The 22,886-nt window shown below is 33.3% G+C and overlaps 2 protein-coding genes across 2 annotated transcripts; one reads left to right on the top strand and one right to left on the bottom strand.

Moving 5' to 3' along the window:
• Nucleotides 1-72: 72 nt before the first annotated feature.
• Nucleotides 73-10,393, bottom strand: caps2 (calcyphosine 2). Its single transcript, XM_073850399.1, has 12 exons — nucleotides 10,189-10,393; nucleotides 8,495-8,562; nucleotides 8,311-8,400; nucleotides 6,749-6,823; nucleotides 6,570-6,665; nucleotides 4,859-4,937; nucleotides 4,626-4,741; nucleotides 4,482-4,558; nucleotides 1,889-2,040; nucleotides 1,376-1,495; nucleotides 1,156-1,252; nucleotides 73-252 (listed from the first exon to the last, which is right to left on the bottom strand). Exons 1-12 carry the CDS (start codon nucleotides 10,387-10,389, stop codon nucleotides 89-91), a joined length of 1,335 nt encoding a protein of 444 aa, XP_073706500.1. The 5' UTR covers nucleotides 10,390-10,393; the 3' UTR covers nucleotides 73-88.
• Nucleotides 10,394-14,130: 3,737 nt separating this feature from the next.
• glipr1b (GLI pathogenesis-related 1b) lies at nucleotides 14,131-21,598 on the top strand. The gene is made up of 5 exons (XM_073851007.1): nucleotides 14,131-14,554; nucleotides 18,021-18,260; nucleotides 18,342-18,457; nucleotides 18,788-18,873; nucleotides 20,659-21,598. Exons 1-5 carry the CDS (start codon nucleotides 14,381-14,383, stop codon nucleotides 20,787-20,789), a joined length of 747 nt encoding a protein of 248 aa, XP_073707108.1. The 5' UTR covers nucleotides 14,131-14,380; the 3' UTR covers nucleotides 20,790-21,598.
• Nucleotides 21,599-22,886: the final 1,288 nt, after the last annotated feature.

The following is a 22,886-nucleotide window of genomic DNA, read 5'->3' as shown; positions in this document are numbered from 1 at the left end:
CAACACTGCATATTATAAATAATACATGAATATAAAGAGTAACAAACATAATTAAGAACGTGTAATTCGATAAACAAGGCAGATGCTCTCAGATACTCCACGTAGCTCTCAGATTATTGATATATTCTTCATCATCAGGGATTTCAATACTCAGACCCTCATAATAGTCCTCAAACTCAGCGTAGGACACAGTTTTGGTGATCTTTCCTGCTTCCTGTACGAAGGCCAGGAAGTCATGGTTTGGACCGGCTTCTGTCAACAGTTTGACATAAGAAGGGTATATACAGTTAAAGTCAAAAGTTTACATACACCTTGCAGAAACTGCTAAATGTTAATTATTTTACCAAAATAAGAGGGATCATACAAAATGCGTGTTGTTTTTTTATTTAGTATTGACCTGAATAAGATATTTCACAAAAAATAAAATACTATGTTGTTACCAGGGGTGTAAACTTTTGGTGTACATTCTTATTTTGCCTAAATATGTATATAAAGTTACATAAGTTACATTTACCCTGATCTTCAAATTCAAAAAGTTTATGCTCTTGCATAGTTTTTCCTTCTGGAGCATTAGTTAGCGTTTGAACCTGTAATAGTTGCATTCGAGTCCCTCAGTTGTCCTCAATGTGAAAAGATGGTTTTTAAAATCATAGTCATTGTTGGAAAGGGCTCAAATACACAAAAATGTTAAAAACCAAAGAATTTGTGGGACCTGAAGGATTTTTCTGAAGGACAACATGCAGTTTAACTGTTCAGGACAAACAAGGGACTCTTGAACAACTATCACTAAACAAAAAACGCAGCTGTGGTCATTCAGGTAACAACACAGTATTAAGAATCAAGTGTATGTAAACTTTTGAATGGGGTAATTTTTATAAATTCAACTGGTGTTTACTCTTGTGGACTATATGTAAACATATTTTATGTGAAATATCTTATTCAGGTCAGTACTAAATAAAAATAACATGCATTTTTTTATGATCCCTTCATTTTGTTAAAATAATTAACATAAAAAAGGTAAAATTAACTCTATACAGCCTATTCAGAAATTCACACTGTAGTACAACAGGTTTAACACTCAATGTTTGTTGTGAAATATTGACTGAGACTGAATAAACACAACTACAGGAAGAAACTAAATGATCAGTGGCTTACCGAGTGCTGCTTCAGACTCTTGTTTGCCTCTATAGAATTTTTCAATATCGTTCAGAAAGATAGAGCCGGTTTTATTTGGGTCAAGCTTTACATAGACCTAAAAAAAAGAGAAAGATCCAAACATTTAAAACAGCAGCAAATGGCCATAATGGAAACTCCATAAGTCACAGAGCTCAACAGCATCCTCTGGAGGACAAAAGCAGTCAGGCTGGACTGTTACCTTAAGGAAGACGGCTTTTCTGTTCTCGCTCATCTCCCCGGTAACGGCACGCATCACGTCAGCGGGGTGCACCCGCCCCTCCGCACGCCGACTCACAATCCTCCACACCGCCTCGAAGTCCTGTCACACACGGCACATGCTAATGTAACGACTCAACATGCTCACATAATGTTCTACATCAACATGCCTGGTGCTTTCCTACAGCCTAATCATTTCTGCTGTAAAGCCAGACAGATAGACAGACGGAAAGACAGACAGACAGACAGACAGACAGACAGACAGACAGACAGATAGACAGACGGATAGACAGATAGATAGATAGATAGATGGATAGATGGATAGACAGACAGACAGACAGACAGACAGACAGACAGACAGATAGATAGATAGATAGATAGATAGATAGATAGATAGATAGATAGATAGATAGATAGATAGATAGACAGACAGACAGATAGATAGACAGATAGATAGATGGAAAAATGTGAGTTTGTTGAATTATTTTCTCTTAACCTGCTGAGTGAGGCACAGCTGCTCCATCAGAGATCGTCTGAGCAGCTCTTTTTGCTGAACACTGTCAGCCTTTAGATCTAAGTTCTGCAGATATTTTCCAAGACTGACCAGGGTTCGGACCGCATGTCCCTTCAGCCTATCACGCACTGCACCTGCAAAACAGCCACCAATCAGAGCACTGGATTCCAATTCAATCATTATGTGTTAATTATTAATGTAGCTCTTAAAGGAAATCAAAACTTGTATGGCTTAATATAACGCAAATTATGTATTTTACCAAAATATGTAGTAGAAAACCCATGAAAGATTTACATTATTTAAAAAAATCTACATTGCTTAATACATATTTTAGACTATGGGGGGTGCCATTATTTTGATGACGTGAAATGGTTGCACTTAATGAGCTACTGGCCCTACCTGTTGCTTTTTTTACCACTACACAACTTGAAAAAAAGAATACTGATACAATGCCACATTGTGTGACTTTTGATTGTAAATTTCAGTCAAAAGGCAGCAAGAGAATCAGTGTAAAGGTCCATTCACACCAAGAACGATAACGATAACTATAAATGCAACGATAACTAAATTTGGGTCCACACTAGTGAACGATTTTTGTTGTATTTATTTGTGTTTTATCGTTCATCAGCTGTAAAAAAAAAAAAAAAGTGATAAAAAAAGTGATCCTAACGATTGTGTTGCCCTGTATCGTTATCGTTATAGTGTGACCACTGCTATTCTCTTCAATTTAAAACGATTTTTAGAATGTTATCTTTATAGTTATAGTTATTATTATCGTTATCGTGCTTTGTGTGAACGGTCTTAAGTCTTTTTCTAGCGATAAGAATAGGAGACAAGAATGGAAAAATGCCTGTGGACGAATAAAACTTTCTAAAGACCCACGTCTTTGTTCTCTCCACTTTAGCCCTGATGCTTTTGAGGCTTTAGACCACAGCTACTGAAAGAGCTTACAAATGGCGGAGACAAGAAACACTAGATGCCATCATGGCAGGATGTAAACATGCTGACGCTTGTCATGACGCTGCAGCCATTAAAGGAGTCTCTCAGGGCAGATTTCATTTGATATACGAGCATTAAGCCCCCTTGTGGGGAAAATCAGCTCTTTTTGCTGAATACTGTCAGACCCACGTCTTTGTTCTCTCCACTTTAGCCCTGATGCTTTTGAGGCTTTTAGTAGACCACAGCTACTGAAAGAGCTTACAAATGGTAGAGACAAGAAACGCTAGATGCCATCCTGGCAGGATGTAAACATGCCGATGTTTGTCATGACGCCGCAGTCTTTAAAGTGCATATTGCAGGTTAAAAAAAATTCGATATAAACATATATCCGTGTATGAAAATACTATACGAACCTTTAATGCAGAATTTGAAAATATTTTACAAGATGTAAGGGCACAAATTTAGAAGACAAAGTGACGGTTTCCTTGACCGCTTTCAAAAATAGCTTTTTTTTCACACTGCGTCATATGACGTCAAGTTCGCCAAGCTCTGTTGCTATTCAGTAGGAGCAGTCGTGAGATGGTGTGTTTTCGGTAGTTATTTTTAATTTCAATTGATCATTGTCATGGTAAATTATTGTGTTTATGGAGGTCGTACAAACTCCAGCCTGTCAGGACATCATGTCCACGGGTTTACTTACAGTAAAAAGAACGGTGCATCTTCCGTATCTGGGTGCGTTTGTGCGGGCGAAGAAGTTTCTCAGGGCAGATTTCATTCAATATCAGAGCATTAAGCCTCCTTGTAGGGAAAATCGATGGTGTGGCATTTGGTTTAAGACTACAGTTACACCCATCGCAACCTGTAAGCTCTTTCAGTAGCTGTGCTCATTGTATCAGTATTTTATTTTAGTTGTGTTGCAGTAAAAATAGCAACAGGAAGTGTCAGTAGCTCACAGAGTGCAAACCATTTGACGTAATCGTAATAATGGTACACCCCCCCCCCCCCATAGTTTAAAATATGTATAAAACGATGTGGATTATTTTAAATAATGTAAGTTTTTCATGGTTTTCTACTACATATTTCAGTGAGAGACATCATTCACGTTATATTCTGCTATACAAGTCTTAATACCCTTGTATATATATAAATATAAAATATTTAAAAATATAGTATATTTTTAAAATATAATATATTTTTAAATATTTTTTATTTCAAATAAATGTTGTTCTTTTGAACTTTCTATTTATCAAAAAATAAAAATAAAAATGTTAATAAATGTTTCTTGAGCATCAAATCAGCATGTAACTGGAGTACTGGAGTAATGATGCTGAAAATTCAGCTTTGATCACAGGAATAAATTACATTTTAAAATATGTTCAAATAGAAGCAGTTATTTTAAATAGTAAAAATATTTCACAATATTACTGCTTTTATTGATGTAATCTGAACCACATTCTCTTGATCTTAATGAAAAATAAGAGACTGATTAAAAATGTTGTCAGTTCCAATTTTAATATTATAAATGACATCACCTTATAAATAGGTTTGTGTGGGTGAGAAACATTCTGGATGAATATTTTTATGCATTTTAATAGGAAATGTTTGCGAGAGAGAAAGGCTTGTGTTAAGTATTAACCTTGAATTTCCTTTAGAGTGTTTCGATCGCTGATATCCTCTTTAGAGACACAATGTAAAGTTTCCCCAGACTGCGTTCTGTGCAAAAGAAACACTTTTTGAGTCCTCTCACTTGCGCACGTGCATGTGCGTGAGTGGTACGTACAGCAGATCTCCCTTGGCTGTGTCATCCACATCAGTAACTCTGAGGGTCAGACACGGCTGATGTCTCAGACTTTGGGGGAGGTGTGGGCCGTCTGTGCAGAAATGCAGCTCGGCACCCTGGGTGATGTAGGCAGGGTGTTAATGAATTAATATTAGTCTATGTGTGTGTGTGTGTGTGTGTGTGTGTGTGTGTGTGTGTGTGTGTGTGTGTGACAGATGATGAGTGTGTCGAACCTGTGAGATGTCCTGCAGGCAGTACGGCCTCCCTCTGTTCAAATGCACACCACGCGTGATAAAGGGCAGTGCGTTCCATCTGAAAAAGTTTTAAAGAACAATTATTTTTATACACCTAAATGTGGAAGAAAACTATGTGTGGATCGTATTTATGTAAATGCAAATCATTAAAGCAGACCTATTATGTCATTTATTACTATGTGTAATATAAGTCTCAGGTGTCCCCAAAACATGTTGGTAAAGATTCAAAAAATACACCACAGATAATTTATTATATATATTGAAAATGCCAATTTTGATTGAAAGCAGAAATACGGAAATATTGTGGTCTTTAAATGCAAGTGAGCTGCTGCTCCCTGCCCGCTTTTTCAATAGAGCTGTGCCTTTACTATATGGAAGCCCATTTCTGCCCTTGAATAAAAAATAAAAAATGTAATTGCGACTTTTTATCTCACAATTCAGATTTTTCTCGCAATTTGGAGTTTATATCTGACTTTTTTCTTGAATCTGTGAGATATAAACACACAATTGTGAGTTATATAGTCCAGTTCTGAGGAGAAAAAAAAAGACTTATATGTTCTCAGAATTGCGAGTAATCTCATAATTCTGATGTAATAACTCAACTGAGTTAATATTACAATTCTGAGAACAAAAATCTAAATTGTGAGTTTGTATCTCAAAATTCTCTATTTATAACTTGCAATTGTGAGTTAATATCACGCCATTCTGACTTCATTTCTCAGAATTTACGAGTTTATATCTCGGATTTTTGACTTTATAACTCGCAATTATAAGTTTATGCCACACAATTGCAACTTTATTTATCAGAATTGTGAGTTTATATCTCGCAATTCTGACTTTATAACTCGCAGTTGTTAGTGTACATCTTACAATTCTGAGAACAAAAGTCAGAATCGCGAGTTTGTATCACACACTTCTGAGAAATATAAAGCCAGAATTGCTTGATTAAAAACTCACAACTGCAAGTTATAAAGTCTAGTTCTGAGGAAAAAAAAAAGACTGATATTATCAAAGAATTGCAAGTTTATATCTCAAAATTCCGACTTTATATGTTGCAGTTGCAAGTTTGTCATGCAATTGCAACTTTATTTCACAGAATTGCGAGTTCATATCTTGCAATTCTGACTTTATATCTCACAATTCTGAGAAAAAAGTCAGAATTGTAAGATAAGTCGCAATATCGTTTTTTTTCAGTGGCAAAAACGGGCTTCCATACTTTACAGCTTGCACCTCAGATACCTTGCAAAAAACAATCTGTTTGGTTTTGATTATCATGTCTATCACACTGAAATCATGTATTTTAAACCATATTAGTTTAAACTTCTGATATAGGGTTTTCTGAGCGCACACATCCGAAGCACGTGCACAGAAAGGGGCTGTCACGCGCAATGTGAATGCTAAACTAAGACTCTTTCATGTCTTATTGCACTTAAATACACACACATTTATGTTAAAAACATACATGAGTTACAAAAACAGTCGCTTATGTCTATGATGGTAAACAGCTGGGAAAGAAACCGCATTTTGATTGCGAGATTTGATTTGACTGATTGTAGATCTGTGCGGCAGCAGTGTAACATACAGTAAATAAACCAATAAATCCACTACTTGCTTATCTCCTCTGAGGCTGGGACCCGATTATAGCACTTAAACATGGAAAAGGTCAGATTTTCATGATACGTCACCTTACCTGTTTTTACCAAAATTTCGGTACTCGTACACGGTTAGTGTTTGGTCACATGTGAAAAAGAAGCCAATGAGTTTACGACATGCCTCACGTCCACACCTATATAACAAACACAAATGCGAATTACAAAATACAACACTTAAAAATGCCTTAAAGTACAGTAAGTGAGTAGCTGTGACTACCTTGATAAAATCCTGGCTTGAAAACAGAGCTTGTTGGATAAGATGTTCTCTGTTAAAGACTTCTGTGTTTTTACTCTGTAGACATAAATGAAAACCTAAATAGAAACTCAAATCACAGTTTTACCAAAGAGAGCAAAATATAAGCATGTAAATGTACAATTTTTTAGTAAATGTTTTATTTTGATTGGCTGTCAATTTTTAAACACATAATTGTACATTTTTAAATGAAATCTTAAATGAAGACCCCTTGCAGTTCCCTTTCAAATCCCCACAGTTTGGGAAAGCAGATTTAGCAGCTTAATTCATTTAAAGCAGTAAAATCAGTTTCTAAAACCATATTTTCTGCTCATCAAGGCTGTGTTTATTTGATTAAAAATACAGAAAAAAATGTAACATTGGGAAATATTATTGCAATTTAAAATAGTGTTTTTCTATTTTAATATATTTTAAAATAGAATTTATTGCTGTGATTCAAAGATGAATTTTCAGCATCATTACTCTTGTCTTCAGTGTCACACGATTCTTCAGAAATCATTCTAATATGCCGATTTATTATCAATTTTGGAAACAGTTGGGCAGTTTAATTTTTTTGGGAACCTGTGATACTTTTTTTTTAGGATTCTTTGATGAATAAAACATTAAAAAGTATAAGTATTTAAAATAGGAATCTTCTCTAACAATATACACTACCGTTCAAAGTTTGGGTTCAGTAATTCTTTCTTTCTTTCTTTCTTTCTTTGAAAGAAATTAATACTTTTATTCAGTAAGGATGTTACATGGATAAAGATTTACATTGTTAGAAAAGATTACTATTTTGAATAAATACTGTTCTTTTTTCAGAACAGAATCAAACAATCTTGGAAAAAAATCACAGCAGCACAACTATTATAAATATAACAATTATAAATCAGCATATTAGAATAATTTCTGAAGGATCGTGTGACACTGAAGGCTGACCTAATGATGCTAAAATTTTTGCATCATTTGCATGTGACAGCTTTGCATCACAGAAATAAATTATATTTTAAAGTATATTCAAATAGAATACTGTTATTTTAAATTTCAATCATATTTCACTTTTTATTCTAGATTTTTAATCAAATAAATGTAACTTTAATGAGCAGAAAAGACTTTTTTAAAAACATTTAAAAATATTACTGATCCCTAACTTTTGAACTGCAGTGTATTATATTATGTTGGACTCTATGTGGAAACTTTACTTTTATGCTTTTATGCTATTATGTTTTCTAAAGATAATGTGAGTGGTTCTTGCACGATTATCGAGTACATGTGGGTAGTTGCAAAGGCGTTGCTCTGTGGTTATTTAATGCATGCTCATATGTGACTGCCAAAGTTTAAGATTAGTGGTTTGTTTAAATCAGTATGAGCAGTGGTGCTTTACTTCGCAAAAACATCTATTATGTATTAAAACACAAAAATATTAAAATGAAAATGTAAGTGGGGACATAACCACTGTGACCTTCTCTGAATCCATGAGTATGAGACAGAAGGGGAGAACGAGAGAGTTTAGTATCTGAGTCATGTCTGTGTGTGGGTTTTACTTAGTGTGGTGAAGAGTTCTCCTGTAGCGTGGTGGGACACTCGTGGGACTGACAGACACAGCATTCTGTTCCGGATCGCTAATGACAGCCCTGCGTGAGCATCAGAGAAACCTCACGATGTTATTACTCACCACAAACTGAGAACAAAAATGGAACAGAGTGAGGGAGAACGAGAGATACTGACCTCGACAGCTGATCCACCATAACCTGCTCAATTACTGCTTGCAGTTTCCTGTCTTCGGTAAGCTCCTCCTACTCACAAACACATAGAGTAAATATATCATCCAATCACATTAAGTGCTCACATAGCACTTCTGGAGCATAACGAACACCCTCCTCCAGGGGGAGACAACAAACTCTGGTCAAAAACATGTAGCAGAAGATGAATGGAGGTCAATGGAATAGATGCCATAATTGCCTGAGTAACTGCTTTTGTGTGGAAACATAATAAATGTGTGGAAAAATAAAAATTAATCAAATTAAAATCGTTATAAATTGAGTTTGTGTAGGAACATGATAATTGTATGGATAAAATAAATACAAATAAAAATGGTTAGAAATTGCTTTTCTGTGGAAACATGACAAATGTGTGAAAAAATAAAAATAAACAAAATAAAAATGCTTATAAATTGCATTTGTGTGGGAACATGATAAATGTATGAATAAAATAAAATAAAAATAGTTATCAATGTGTGGTTAAAATAAAACAACATAAATTGCTTTTGTGTGAAAATAAATAAAATGAAAAATAGTTAAATAAAATAAAAAAATGTATAAATTGTTTTTGTGTGGAAACATGATAAATGTGTAGTTAAAATAAAACAACATATATTGCTTTTGTGTGGAAATAAATAAAATAAATCAAAATGAAAAAATAATAAATGTAATAAAATAAAATACAAATTGTTATAAATTGTTTTTGTGTGGAAACATGACAAATGTGTGGTTAAATAAAATAAAATAACATAAATTGCTTTTGTGTGAAAATAAATAAAATGAAAAATATTTAAATAAAATACATTTTGTTATAAATTGTTTTTGTGTGGAAACATGATAAATGTGTGGTTAAATAAAATAAAATAACATAAATTGCTTTTGTGTGGAAATAAATAAACTAATAATAAGAAAATGTATTATAAATTGTTTTTGTGGAAACATAAATGTGTGGTTAAAATAAAATAAAAAAAATGACTTTTTATTTCATTTTATTTAAAATAACATAAATTGCCTTTGTGTGGAAATAAATAAAATAATAAAATAGAATTTTGTTATAAATTGTGGTTATTATAAAATTAAACAAATTGCTTTGGAGTGGAAACATGACAAATTTGTGGCTAAAATAAAATAAAACAACATAAATTGTTTTTGTGTGGAAATAAATAAATAAAATTAAGTAAGAAAATGTATTATAAATCGTTTTGGTGGAAACTGTGTGGTTAAAATAAAATAAATAAATAAAATAAAATTACTTTTTATTTAATTTTATTGAAAACAACAAATTGCTTTTGTGTGGAAATATATAAAATAATAAAATACAATTTTGTTACAAATTGTGGTTATAATAAAATTAAACATCATAAATTGCTTTGGTGTGGAAATAAACAAACAATATTTAAATCAAATTTAATTTGTTATAAATTGTTTTTGTGTGGAAAGATGATAAATGTGTGGTAAAAATAAAACAACATAAATTAAAAAAAAATAAAAATAATTTTAATTAAAGATTAATTTCTAGTACATTTACTTGTTTTTGTCAACAGTAACTCACTTTAAATTTCAGAAAGTGTTTCAGTGATGCCAGGGTGCTGTATTTTATTTACTTATAAAGTAAAAATGATCTATCTTGACCATTGTGCTTATTTCAATAATAGAACTCACCGCATCCCTCATCTTGCTGTTGGGTCGTACAGTGTTAGTCTGGTTGTAGCTGGGTGGTGCTGTGTTTTTACAGGTGAAGTGGGATGAATCCAGGTTTACGTGACTGGACAGTGGACTCCTCTGTGTCTGGACTCTGTGGCTCAGCTGTAGTGACTCTCCGTGATCCACAGCAGACACCTGACTTTTAATTGTATTCTTCATCTCATTTGCAAAACACTGGAAGGGAAAAGCATAAGACGCTTAATCAAAACACTGACTAGTAGTTATATACAGCAGGGTTATTATAAGTAACAAACTAAAACCATAAAAAAATGCTACTTGAAATAAAATAAACTAAATACAAAAAACGTAAATTTAATTTACTCTAACTTAGGGCTGTGCAATTAATCGAAATTCAGTTTTGATTTTAATTTCGGCTTCAAACAATCATGAAAATGCAGTAATCGAGATGAAACGATTATTGTGCCCCATTCCACCCCTTTCCAGTGGTGTGCTTTTGCTCCTCGATAAAAGCCTAATTTCACATGCAAAATCATGGAACGTGACTTTCATAAAATGGGACAGGCTTAATTTATTAATGTTTCCTTGATGTTGTGTTTTTAAAAGCGAGAATGAGAATTTGCGTTATTTTTAGTATGTGCTCAGAGACGGAGCAGAACACGGACATGTAAAGTTATCTTTTAGCTCAAGGTGCATCCGTGTGGCTCTTAAAGGGCAACAAATAATATTCCTTCTGCCGTCTCTGTGCTCAATATTAATAAAACATAAAAATACAAAGAGAAAAATCACTCACTGCTCTTGAATGAAGGACTTTTGTAGTTTTAATATGAAAGCATGTTTAATTCTTACAGTGAATACGCTGTTTTATTTTACATTATAACAATTACCTTAAATGTCTGTAGCATTGTTAGACTACTTTAGACTGAATTTTTTTCAGTAATTTTTTTTGTTTTCTGTTGTATTGCCATCTTTAAATTAGTCACTAATATAAAGTTTTGGACCCAGTCATAATCGTGTTAAATAATCGTGATTACAATATTGACCAAAATTTTTGCCAAAATCTAGCAGCCCTAGTCTAACTTGTACTTTAAAATAACTAAAACTGAAATAAAAACAATGTATAAAAAAATAGACATATTTACAAAGCTCTAAAAATATAACTAAAACTGAAATAAATAAAAAATATTAAAAACAGACATATTTAAAAAGAAATAAATAATTTAAAAAAGGACTAAACAACAAAATTAAAAACAAAACTATATACAATTTAAATATATAAAAACATATTTATATTTACTAATTTACTAAACTAATTTATATATTAACTAATTTACATTAATAATAACTATAATAGTATCTCAACTGTACTAAAATACACTGATATACAGCAGATATAAAGATGTATTTTGTGGGGGAAAATATGTTTGTAAGCTTTGAAGCCTGAAAGCCTCATTCATTGTAATTGCACTGGAGAAAAATAGCAGTACTACAAAATCACTCTCCTTTGTTCCACAGAAAAAAAGAGTATTTTGTGACAGAACTGTAATTTTAAGGTGATTTAAGATCATTGTGAACAAACACCTGCTTTGATTGTGTGGAGGCTGGAGAGCCCCAGCTCATGGCTGTCTTGATAGCAGCATCCTTTGCAATTACGGGGAAATGCTGTTGAAAATGACATGTACATTAGCATTAAATCCACTTGGATTCTGCATAATCAAGTAAATAAACTACACAGCATCAAGTTTGTTATCCCACCTCCACCTCCATGTCGTGCAGGGTCTCTAACTTCAGCGCTGGAACTCTGTGAGATATTTAATTAATAAATAACTAACAGCATAAATAATTAATGAACAACTCATGGTTCTACAAATAATTATAATATGTGTGTATTATATATATATATATATATATGTATATATATATATATATATATTTTTTTTTTTTTTTCTCTAAACTTACTCTGCTGGCCTCGCCCCTCGGTCTGCTCCAGTTATCTTCAGATACAAATATACATGTAAGTTAACGTTAAATTGACAGAATAATTACGACAAATAAATTCCTTAAAAAGCAGGCGTTACGCACTTACCTGCTGCGCACTTTTTGGTAAAAGTGAAGATTTCACGTTTGCCTTCATTATTAGTGGTGCTGTCCACTATTTATGTAAATAGCTGCGTGAACAGTTGTTCAAATTAACAGGTTTTAAGACTGGCTTCACTTCCGCGCTCCCGTTGCTGTGGTGATTTTAAACCCAACACACGTGACTGTGTTCGTGAAAGGATTATGGGTAATGTAGTCTGAATCCTCAAACGCATAATTCCAACCAAATAAATTAAAAATGAATACTTGTTTATGCATTTTTGAAGAGTATGACCATAAGTGAGACTTTAAAAACTCGAGTATCCAGTTTAATGACAAGAAAAGTAACAACCTGCAGTAAACTGTAAAACTGTTTGCACTACAAACCAGTTTGTTCATAATTAAGATAATACATTAAAATAAAATGGGAAGACACACTAATTTGCAATATTAAACAGCGAAACAATCTGTTTTGAACAGATAAAAGCAGCTGGACGCAGATGAGAACCAAAGCCAGACCCATAATTTACAAATGGCCACGTCTGATCTTAAGGGAAAAAAGGTGGAGAAAATATATAGGCCTACACTAGGTTAAAGCCTGCATTTGATCCAAAATACAGAAAAAGCAGTAATATTGTGAAATATTTTTAGTATTTAAAATAACTGCTTTCTATTTGAATATATTTTAAAATGTAATTTATTCAATGATCAAAGCTAAATTTTCAGCATCATATACTGGAGTCTTTAGTGTCACATGATCTTTCAGAAATCATTCTGATATGCTAATTTGAAGAAACATTTTTATTATTATTATCAATATTTACACTCTCAAAAATAAAGGTACAAAAGCTGTCACTGGGGCAGTACCTTTTCAAAAGGTACGGGTCCATATTGGTACCTTAAAAGGTACATATTAGTACCTAAAGAGTATACATATAAGAACCTAAAAGGACAAAAATGTACCTTTAGAAAAGGTACCGCCCAGCAGCTTTTGTACCTTTATTTTTTTATAGTGTAAAACAGTTGAGGAATTTTTTTTTTCAGGATTCTTTGATGAATAGTAAGACCCAAAGATCAGCATTTATCTAAAAATAATAAGCTTTTGTAACATTACACACTGTACAATTCAAAAGCTTGGAGTCAGTATATTTTTTTGGGAAAGAAATTATAGAAATGAATACTATTATTTAAAGATGCTATAAATTGATCAAAAGTGATGATAAAGACATTTAAAATGTTACAAAAGATTTCTATTTCAGATAAATGCTGATCTTCTGAACTTATATTCATCAAAGCAAAGAAACCTGAAAAATCCACTCAACTGTTTTTAACATAATAATAGTAATATTTGTTTTGAGCAGCAAATCAGAATATTAGAATGATTTTGGTGATTTCAAAAAGAAAAGAAAAAAACAATTTTCAATTTTTTTCTGTTTTGTTGTGCTTTGAATCAAATAAATGCAGGCTTGGTGACAAGAATAGTCTTCTTTAAAAAACATTAACAATCTTACTGTTCAAAAAATTTTGACTGGTAGCGTATATTGAATGAAAGAATGAAGGTCTAAATAAAATAAAATCATATTATTGTTAAATAAATCCATGAGAACAATCATTATTGATAATTTAAATAATTTTCCTCAAAATCGTACATAGGCCTACACGTTTGGAAAAATCGAAAATAAATTAACTTCAAATGATATTTATCTGCCATCTAAAAAAAAATAACGATGTATTTTTAAATAAACATTCTAAATATGAACAGGGTAAAAATGGCAAAAAGGCCATTTCTGTCGCACGATTTAATTTACATCTGGACAAGCGTGTGCGCGCACGCGTGAACTTGTGCGTGAGGGATGAAGACAAAGAGTCCCGCGCATCTGATTTTTTCGTGACATGGTGGGCGGTTCAGTTTCAGTCCTTTAAAAAGCCCCTGAACGAAGAAAGACAGACAGACAGACACAGAAATAGAGCGACAGACAGAGAGGGAGCGAGAAAACGAGAGTGGGCAAATCCACGGCACCATGACGCACAGGTCAGCGCGTCTCTTGCAGTGATGCTCCATTGACTCATTTAACCAGAGCGAAGAAGCAGCGCGGCTCAGGACAAGACTCCTGCCATGGACTCTCTCGGCGGTCTCCTCTTACGGATATCGGTGCTTCTGTACGGCTCCTGCGGCGTTCTGGCGCTCCTACCGGGAATAACGGAACCCGAGTTCATCCGCAGGTGTGTGCAGGCGCATAACACGCAGCGCACACGCACCATTCTACCTGCGGCCAGTGCGCGTTCAATGGTAAGACAGGTGTACGGGACGCAGGTATTTGATGTTTTGTTCTAGACTAATCATTCTTGCTAGTATTTATTTATTCATTATCATTTGCGCAGTTAATCTTGTTTACTCATGTCTGCGTGTTTGTCTGTGAAACAGTCTCCATGTTCCACATTTTAAATGCTCATGGTAATATTTCTATGCTTTAGCAACAGCATGTCATTTTGTTTTTGTCCTAGAGTGTTTGGTTTCAGTATAAAAAATATGTACAACCATCATTCTGGTTGCCATGGCGATGGAGAGATGTTTTTGTATGAGTGGAACGGAAAGGCTATTGTTTTTATTGATTTGGATTTTTTTTAGTAGTAGAAAAATTAAAAGAAAACAACGTGTTTTTGTGATTGTGATGGTGCCTGAAGATGATTCTGGAATTTTATTTTCAGATATGTCTTCATCAGCAATCATTTGACGTGTAATTTATTTGGTGTAATAACCAGTGTTTTTTGATGTTGTAAATATAAGCATATGTGACTCTGGAACACAAAACCAGTCTGAAATAGCACAGGTAAATTTGTAGTAATAGTCAAAAATACATTGTATGGTTCAAAATGATCAACTTTTCTTTTATGCCAAAAATCAGGATATTAAGTAAAGATCATGTTGCATGAAGATATTTTGAAAATATCCTGCCATAAACATACCAAAACCTAATTTTTGATTAGTAATATGTATTGCTAAGAACTTTATTTGGACAACTTGGACTATGATTTTCTCAATATTTAGATTTTTTTGCACCCTCCAGCTGTATCTCGGCCAAATGTTGTCCGATTCTAACTAAACCTAACCTAAAGCTTTAGATGATGTATAAATCTCAGTTTCAAAAAACTGAACCTTATGATTGGTTTTGTGGTCCAGGGTCACATATTAGAAATATATAAGCACATTATTGTAGGTGGTTCAAATAAGTGACATATTTTAGCACAGAACAACCAGTTGCACAAGTAAAATGTTTCAGAATCGAACATTCTGGGACGAATCAAAATTCGTTGCCACCAAGGATGATAACTATCCACCTTTTTTTCCCCATAAGAATGGGAACGTGTCTCATCCGTGTACAGCTATTTTTAGCTGTACAAAACAGATCTTTTGCTGCTTGATATTGCAAATCAGTGTGTTTTACCATGTTATTTTAATGTATTATCTTAATTATGAACACAATGGTTTGCAGTGCAAGCAGTTTTACTGTATACTGCACATTGTTATTCTTCTTTAGCTTTAGTTTTATTAATCATTCTTATTCTTTGCAAATAGGTATGTTTACATCATAACAAAGAAGAACTTGTAATTGCTTTAGAAAGTTTTTTTTCAGGTGAGGCACAGGGTTGCCAGGTTTTCATCACAAAACCCACCCAATTACTGAAAACTAGCCCAGTCATCCGGTAAAAATCGTGTTCCGGAGGGTAAAAAAAATAGTTTTTTGGCAGGTTCCCCTGGTAAAATTCGCATTTTAGGGGCGAAATATAAAGTTATTAGGGTCGTTCAAACAATGCAGACATGAAAGCAACCCGTGGTAACAGTGTGAAACAGGGTTGCCAGGTTTTCACAACAAAACCCACCCAATTCTTACTCAAAACTAGCCCAGTTGTGTTTCAGAGGGGGTCCTCCAGTAAAAATCACGTTCTGGGGAATAAAACACTTGTTTTTTGACAGGGTTCCCCTGGTAAAATTTGCATTCCAGGAGCTAAATATCATGTTTTTGGGGTCGCTTCAACCCTCAGACATGAAAAACAACCCGTGGTAACAGTGTGAAACAGGATTGCCAGGTTTTCACAACAAAACCCGCCCAATTCCTACTTAAAACTAGCCAAGTTGCTTTTCGGAGGGGTTCTTCTGGTAAAAATCACATATGGGGGGTAAAATAGACATTATTTGGAGTGTGAAACAGGGTTGTCAGGTTTTCACAACAAAATCCACCCAATTCCTGCACAAAACTCGCCCAAAACTAGCCCTATTGGAAGGGGTCCTCCAGGAAAAATCATGTTCCAGTGGGTAAAAAACATGTTTTTTTGGTGGGCTTCCCTTGGTAAAATTTGCATTCCAGGGTTGTTTTTGGGGTTGCTTCAACCTGTGGACATGAAACACAACCTGTGGAAACAGTGTTAAAACAGGGTTGCCAGGTTTTCACAACAAAACCTGCCCAATTCCTACTCAAAGCTAGCCCAATCGTGTTTCAGATGGGGTCTTCCGGTAAAAAACGCGTTCCAGGGGGTAAAATACAATTTTTTTTGGGTGGGGTTCCCCTGGTAAAATTTGCATTCCAGGGGCTAAATATCACGTTTTTGTGGTAGCTTCAACCCGCAGTCATTAAAAACAACCTGTAGTAACAGTGTGAAACATGGTTGCCAGGTTTTCACAACAAAACCCGCTCAATTCCTACTCAAATGTAGCCCAATCGCGTTTCAGAGGAGGTCCTCCAGTAAAAATCTTGCTCCGGGAGGTAAAACACATTTATTTGGCTGGGTTCAACCTTGTAAAATTTGCATTGCAGGTGCTAAATATAATGTGTTTGGGGTCGCTTTAGCCTGCGGACATGAAAACAACCCGTGGTAATAGTGTGAAACAGGGTTGCAAGATTTTGACCTCAAAACCCACCCAATTCCTACTCAACAATAGCCCTTAACTAGCCCAATTGGATTTGGGAGAGGGTCTTCCAGTAAAATTCACATTCCAGGGGATAAATATCCATTTTTGGGGGGCTGCTTACAACCACTGACATAAAAAACAACCCCTGGTAACAGTGTGAAACATGGTTGCTAGGTTTTCACAACAAAACCTGCCCAAATCTTTTTCAAAATTAGCCCAAAACTAGCTCTGTAACATTCTGGAGGGTAAAATAGATGTTTTTTGGTGGAGTTCCCCCGGTAAAATCGCATTCCTGGGGCTAAATATCACATTTTTGGGGGTCACTTCAACCCACGGACATGAAAAACAACCCATGGTAACAGTGAAACAGGGTTGCCAGGTGTTTACAACAAAACTCGCCCAATTGCTACTAAAACTAGCCCAACTGCGTTTCAGAGTGGGTCCTCCACTAAAAATCTCATTCCGGGTGTAAAATTTATTTTTTTGGTGTGTTTCCCCTGGTAAAATTCGTATTCCAGGCTAAATATAACATTATTGGGGTCGTTTCAACCCGCGGAGCAGTGTTAAAGTAGCCCAATTCCACAGGAAAACTACAGACTTGGCAACACTGGTGATGAACGATAAAAAAACGCTGCCAGCCAATCAGAATCCATTCTGCTTTAACAAGCTTAAGTATTTAAAGCGGTAGACAACAAAACGACTCACACTGATAGTAAACAAGTTTGGAACGACATAAGGTTGAAAAATTAATGACAGAATTTTCATTCTCAGGTGAAGTATTCCTTTAAATCATATCTATGTTTTGCAATTGAATTGATTTGGAGTATTGTTTGTGTGTTTGTTCAAGTCCTGGGACAATGAATTGGCCAAAGGTGCTAGAGACCGGGCAAGACACTGCAGGGCCTCTCATCACCCTGGCCTGGCACATTTCGGACACCCGCTGTTTGGTTGGATGGGTGAGAACATCTGGCTGGGTGCTCCATTTTCAGCATTCTCAGTGGAGAACGCCATACACAGATGGAGCAAAGAAGGCGCTTACTCACTCAAAAATAACAACTGCTCACGCTTATGTGGCCACTACGCACAGGTATGTTCTTCTGTGAATATTATTCATTAATGAAAAGTTAATTTCCCAGCCTTGTATTTATGCACATATTGTATGTTTCAGTTAATGTGGTCTACAAGCTTCAAGCTGGGCTGTGCTGTAAACGTGTGCTCTAAAGGAATCGAAAACTTCTCCACTCACCCAGAATCAACTATTTTTGTGTGCAACTATGGCGATACGTAAGTTGGACTTTATATTTGCAAGGATGAGCCACATGTTCAAAACTAGGGGGTTCAAGAAATATAAAATTATACACACTTTTTTGTGTTTTTGTTTAGAACGCAGTAATGCGATAAAAGAACCATTTTGGGTTTCCCCCCAAAAAACTTTCAGTGAATCTACTGGTTATGACTCTGAATCTCTGTAAAATGGGTGATTCTTAATTTGTATAGTTTTTGCTTGATTTATAGTTGCTATGACATAGTACAGTTCAGCACTGGTCCAGATATTACGATGTCGGCCTCCTGTGGTGATGTTTAGTAATGTTATTATAACATGATCTGTTACAGGGGACACGTTCATGGTGTTACTCCATATATAGCAGGTGTGGCCTGCAGCGGTTGTGGGTCAGAGGTCTGCCGAGACAACGTCTGTAGTAAGAGCTTTCACAATAAAACAGTATTGTAACATGCACAAAATAATCTGCCACAATTAAACAACTGAGATTTGTCTTTCCACACCGTCTGAAATCAGATCCTCATGAAGATAGGTGATAATGACAGCATTTTAAATCAGATCTTTCTCTTTTTATACTGTTTTTTTTTTAAGTGTCAGTGTCTCACGATCCTTCAAATATCATTCTAATATGCTGATTTATTATCAGTGCTTTAAACAGTTTTGCTGCTTAATATTTTTTGATACTTTTTCAGGATTCTTTGATCAATAACAGGTTAAAAAGAACACAATTTACTTAAAATAGAAAGGTTTTCTAACAATATACACTACTGTTCAAAAGTTTGGGGTCAGTAAAGTTTTATTCTTCTTTTTTTTGAAAGAAATTAATATTTTTATTCAGCAAGGATGTGTTAAATTAATAAAATATGATAGCATAGATTTACTTTGTTAGAAAATATGGTAACACTTTACAATAAGGTTCTTTAGTTAACATTAGTTACCCACATTAGTTAACATGAACTAATAATGAACTGCACTTATACAGCATTTATTAATCTTTGTTAATGTTAATTTCAACATTTACTAATACATTATTAAAATCATAACATTAGTTAATGCAGTGTGAACTAACATGAACAAACAATGAACAACTGTATTTTCGTTAACTAACGTTAATAAAGATTAGTAAATACAGTAACAAATGTATTGCTCATGGTTAGTTCATGTTAGTTAGTACATTAACTAATGTTTAACTAATGAACCTTATTGTAAAGTGTTACCGAAAATATTTATATTTTGAATAAATGCTGTTCTTTTTAACTTATTATTCATCAAAGAATCTTGAAAAAAAGAATCACAGGTTCCAAAAAATATTTGGCAGCACAACTGTTTCCAACAGTTCCAATTCTAATAATAAATCAGCATATTAGAATAATTTCTGAAGGATCATGTAACACATAAAACTGGAGTAACAGCTGATTAAAATTCAGCTTTGCATCACAGGAATAAATTATATTTTAAAGTATATTCAAATAAAAAAAACATTATTTTAAATTGTAATAACATTTTGCAATATTACTGTTTTTTTTTAGTATTTTTGATTAATAAATGCAGATAAGAGACTGAAGATAAGAGACTTTTTTTAAGTCTTTCTGACATTTCAAGTCTTACTGATCTCAAACTTTTGAGTGGTACTGTATATATATATATAATTTATATTAAAATTAATTAATGATATTAATATTATTTGTTATTTTTTTAAATATTATTATTAATCTTAAAAATATATCATATAATTATTTTGTTTATTATTTCAACAGAAACTGTCCATATTCACTTTAAAGAGGAGCTACTATTTGTTTACCTGATCTTACACTTAAAAAGACTAATTTGCATAATATAATGATGTAATGTACACCAAAAAATAATGTAGAAACAGTTTTCACTTAAAAATAGCTAGTAAATTTCACAACTAGTAACAATAAAATGGCAAGTAACACATTGAAATATATATATATGAAATTAACTAAATAACTAAAATTGTATTGTCTTGACAGTTTTATGAAGCCAAATTAAGTAATACATTTGTCTTGAATAATACTAGTTAGTTTAATTTAGTTTTAAAGTAGCTTTTTAGACAATCATGATGTTAAAATGTAGTAATATCTCCATTTCCATATTTATATCCACTTTGCATTAATTTCCCCGTTTGACGTCTTTCAAACCTACATCTTGCTCAAATATTCTGTGATTTCTCTGTTTACAGGATATGATTGGTTCCCTGGGTGGGACTATGGCCCGCCCTCTTCAGCCTACAGCATTTCCTATTGGATGACTAATCTTGGACTGTGTCTACTAGGAGTTTGCTGGCTACTCCATTTTTATGCAACACATTAATGTCATCCCTGTGTTACTGTTACCTAATCTCTTTAAACTTGAACTTTAAAATTTGCATCTCTCCATAATTTGGTTATGGTTTGAATTTAGCAATCACTGATATAATAATAATAAATCTGTCTATAAATATATATATAGTTTATTTTCTGCTGTGTGCAAATCATTTATTTTAGTTCCATATACACAGTAGGCCTGTAAATTCATTTAGAGAAAGTGGGATTTTCATTTTACTTGTAAGAACGGCCATCATAAAAGTGCTAGTTAAATAAACTTTTTTTTATTTTATTTTATACTCTTACTGCTCTTCTGTGTGGTTTTCTAGCCTTCCGACTCAATCTCATTTCAGAAGCGTGTTACAACCTCTCAGGATTATGAAGCGTGATCATCATGACTGTGTGTGAAAGTGAAGATACACATCAGTACGGTGCCTGAGATTTCAGCTGTTGTGTGTTTGACACACACATATAACCAACGTAGTCACGACACATTCCTGATGATTTTACAGTCGCCATGGAGACGGCCGTACGTATAGCACACTGTAGGCCGTGAGTGAGAACAGCTATGAGTCACGAGGTACGAATTATGTTTTGAAGTAGTTGTGTGTTTATTTTTGTGAGTAATCAATCAGCAGTGTTCTATTAGTGCATGAATAATGTGTCACTGATGGGTTTATTATTTTCGGATATCTGTACACCTGGGCTAATGACACAAGGATGTCAGAGATGAAGGAAATGAAAAATATTTTAAGAATCTTGTTAAGAATGCATGAGTCAAGTTCTTAGATAAAAACTTTTTTTCATTTAAGTCACTTAATGATGGTCAAGTGTACTTGTTAAATAAAAATCAATAACATTTTTGTTAATACATTGTACACATCTTCACCATTTAAAAAAATGAATATATAAATATGAATTTTTGAGTCATGAATATCTTGATGGTTTCTTGCATTGGTGGTTGATCTTGATGGTTACTGCATTTGAATAATTTTAAAACTTTGGACTAATTTTTTTTAAAGAATGATAATTTTTTAAAAATTATGTCAAAATCGTTATATGTATTTTGTCTAAATTCATCAATTAATCTCTTTTTTTTTGCTTTAAGCCAAAAAAAATCTTAATGAATTTTAATCAAAATGAATTTTAATTGAAAAAATGTTGATTATTGAAATGTTTTGTTGATCATTAAAGTGGCTGAATGAGCTGAAGAAGTTACACAAACAGGTGAAATAAGACAGAAAACAAATTATATATAGATATAATAAATGTGATAAATATAAATATGATTTTTTTGAGTCATGAATATCATGATGGTTTCTTGGGGTTACTGCATTTGAATAATTTGAAAACCTATACTGTTTATTTTTTGCTAGAATACTACTAAAAAATAATAATTTAAAAAACATATCTTTAGAAATCATTTTTAATATATTTTTTTGTAAAATATCAGAATGAGCTGATATATATATAACAAATGGTAAAAAAACAGGTAAAAAAAGAAAAAATATCCATCTATATATATCTGTATATATATCTATCTATCTCTCTCTCTCTATATATATATATATCATTATGGTTTCTGGGGGTTACTGCGTTGGAATAATTTGAAAACCTGGACTGTTTTTTTTTTCATAATAATTAAAAAAATTATGCTAAAATCTTTATTAATTTTTTTGGTCTAAATTCAGCAATTAATGTGACATTTTCTTTTTAATAACTTTTTTTTTTTAGCTTTAAGCCAAAACAAATAACAAACAAACAAAAATAACAATAAAAAAAAACATACATTAATAATAAATTTACTAAACTTGTTTTGTTTTTTGCTTTAACCCCCAAAAAATAAAATACAATAAATAAATAAAAATATATAATTAATATATTTTAAATGAAAACATGCTGCTCATTGAAGAGTTGTGTTCATATCTTTAAAATGGTCATTTTTAATATATTTTTGAAAAAATCCCAGACCGGGATATTAGTATGAGGCTGACTGAGCAGAAGAAAGTATACAAACAGGTAAATAAGACCCAAAAATACCCCTCTGATAAACATTAACATTTACAGCGTGACAACATTAAACATTTACAGCCTGACTTCTGCA

The sequence above is a fragment of the Garra rufa genome, chromosome 11 (genome assembly GCF_049309525.1).
Source record: "Garra rufa chromosome 11, GarRuf1.0, whole genome shotgun sequence".
NCBI lineage: Eukaryota > Metazoa > Chordata > Actinopteri > Cypriniformes > Cyprinidae > Garra > Garra rufa.
This window is presented reverse-complemented; position numbering and strand designations above follow the sequence as displayed.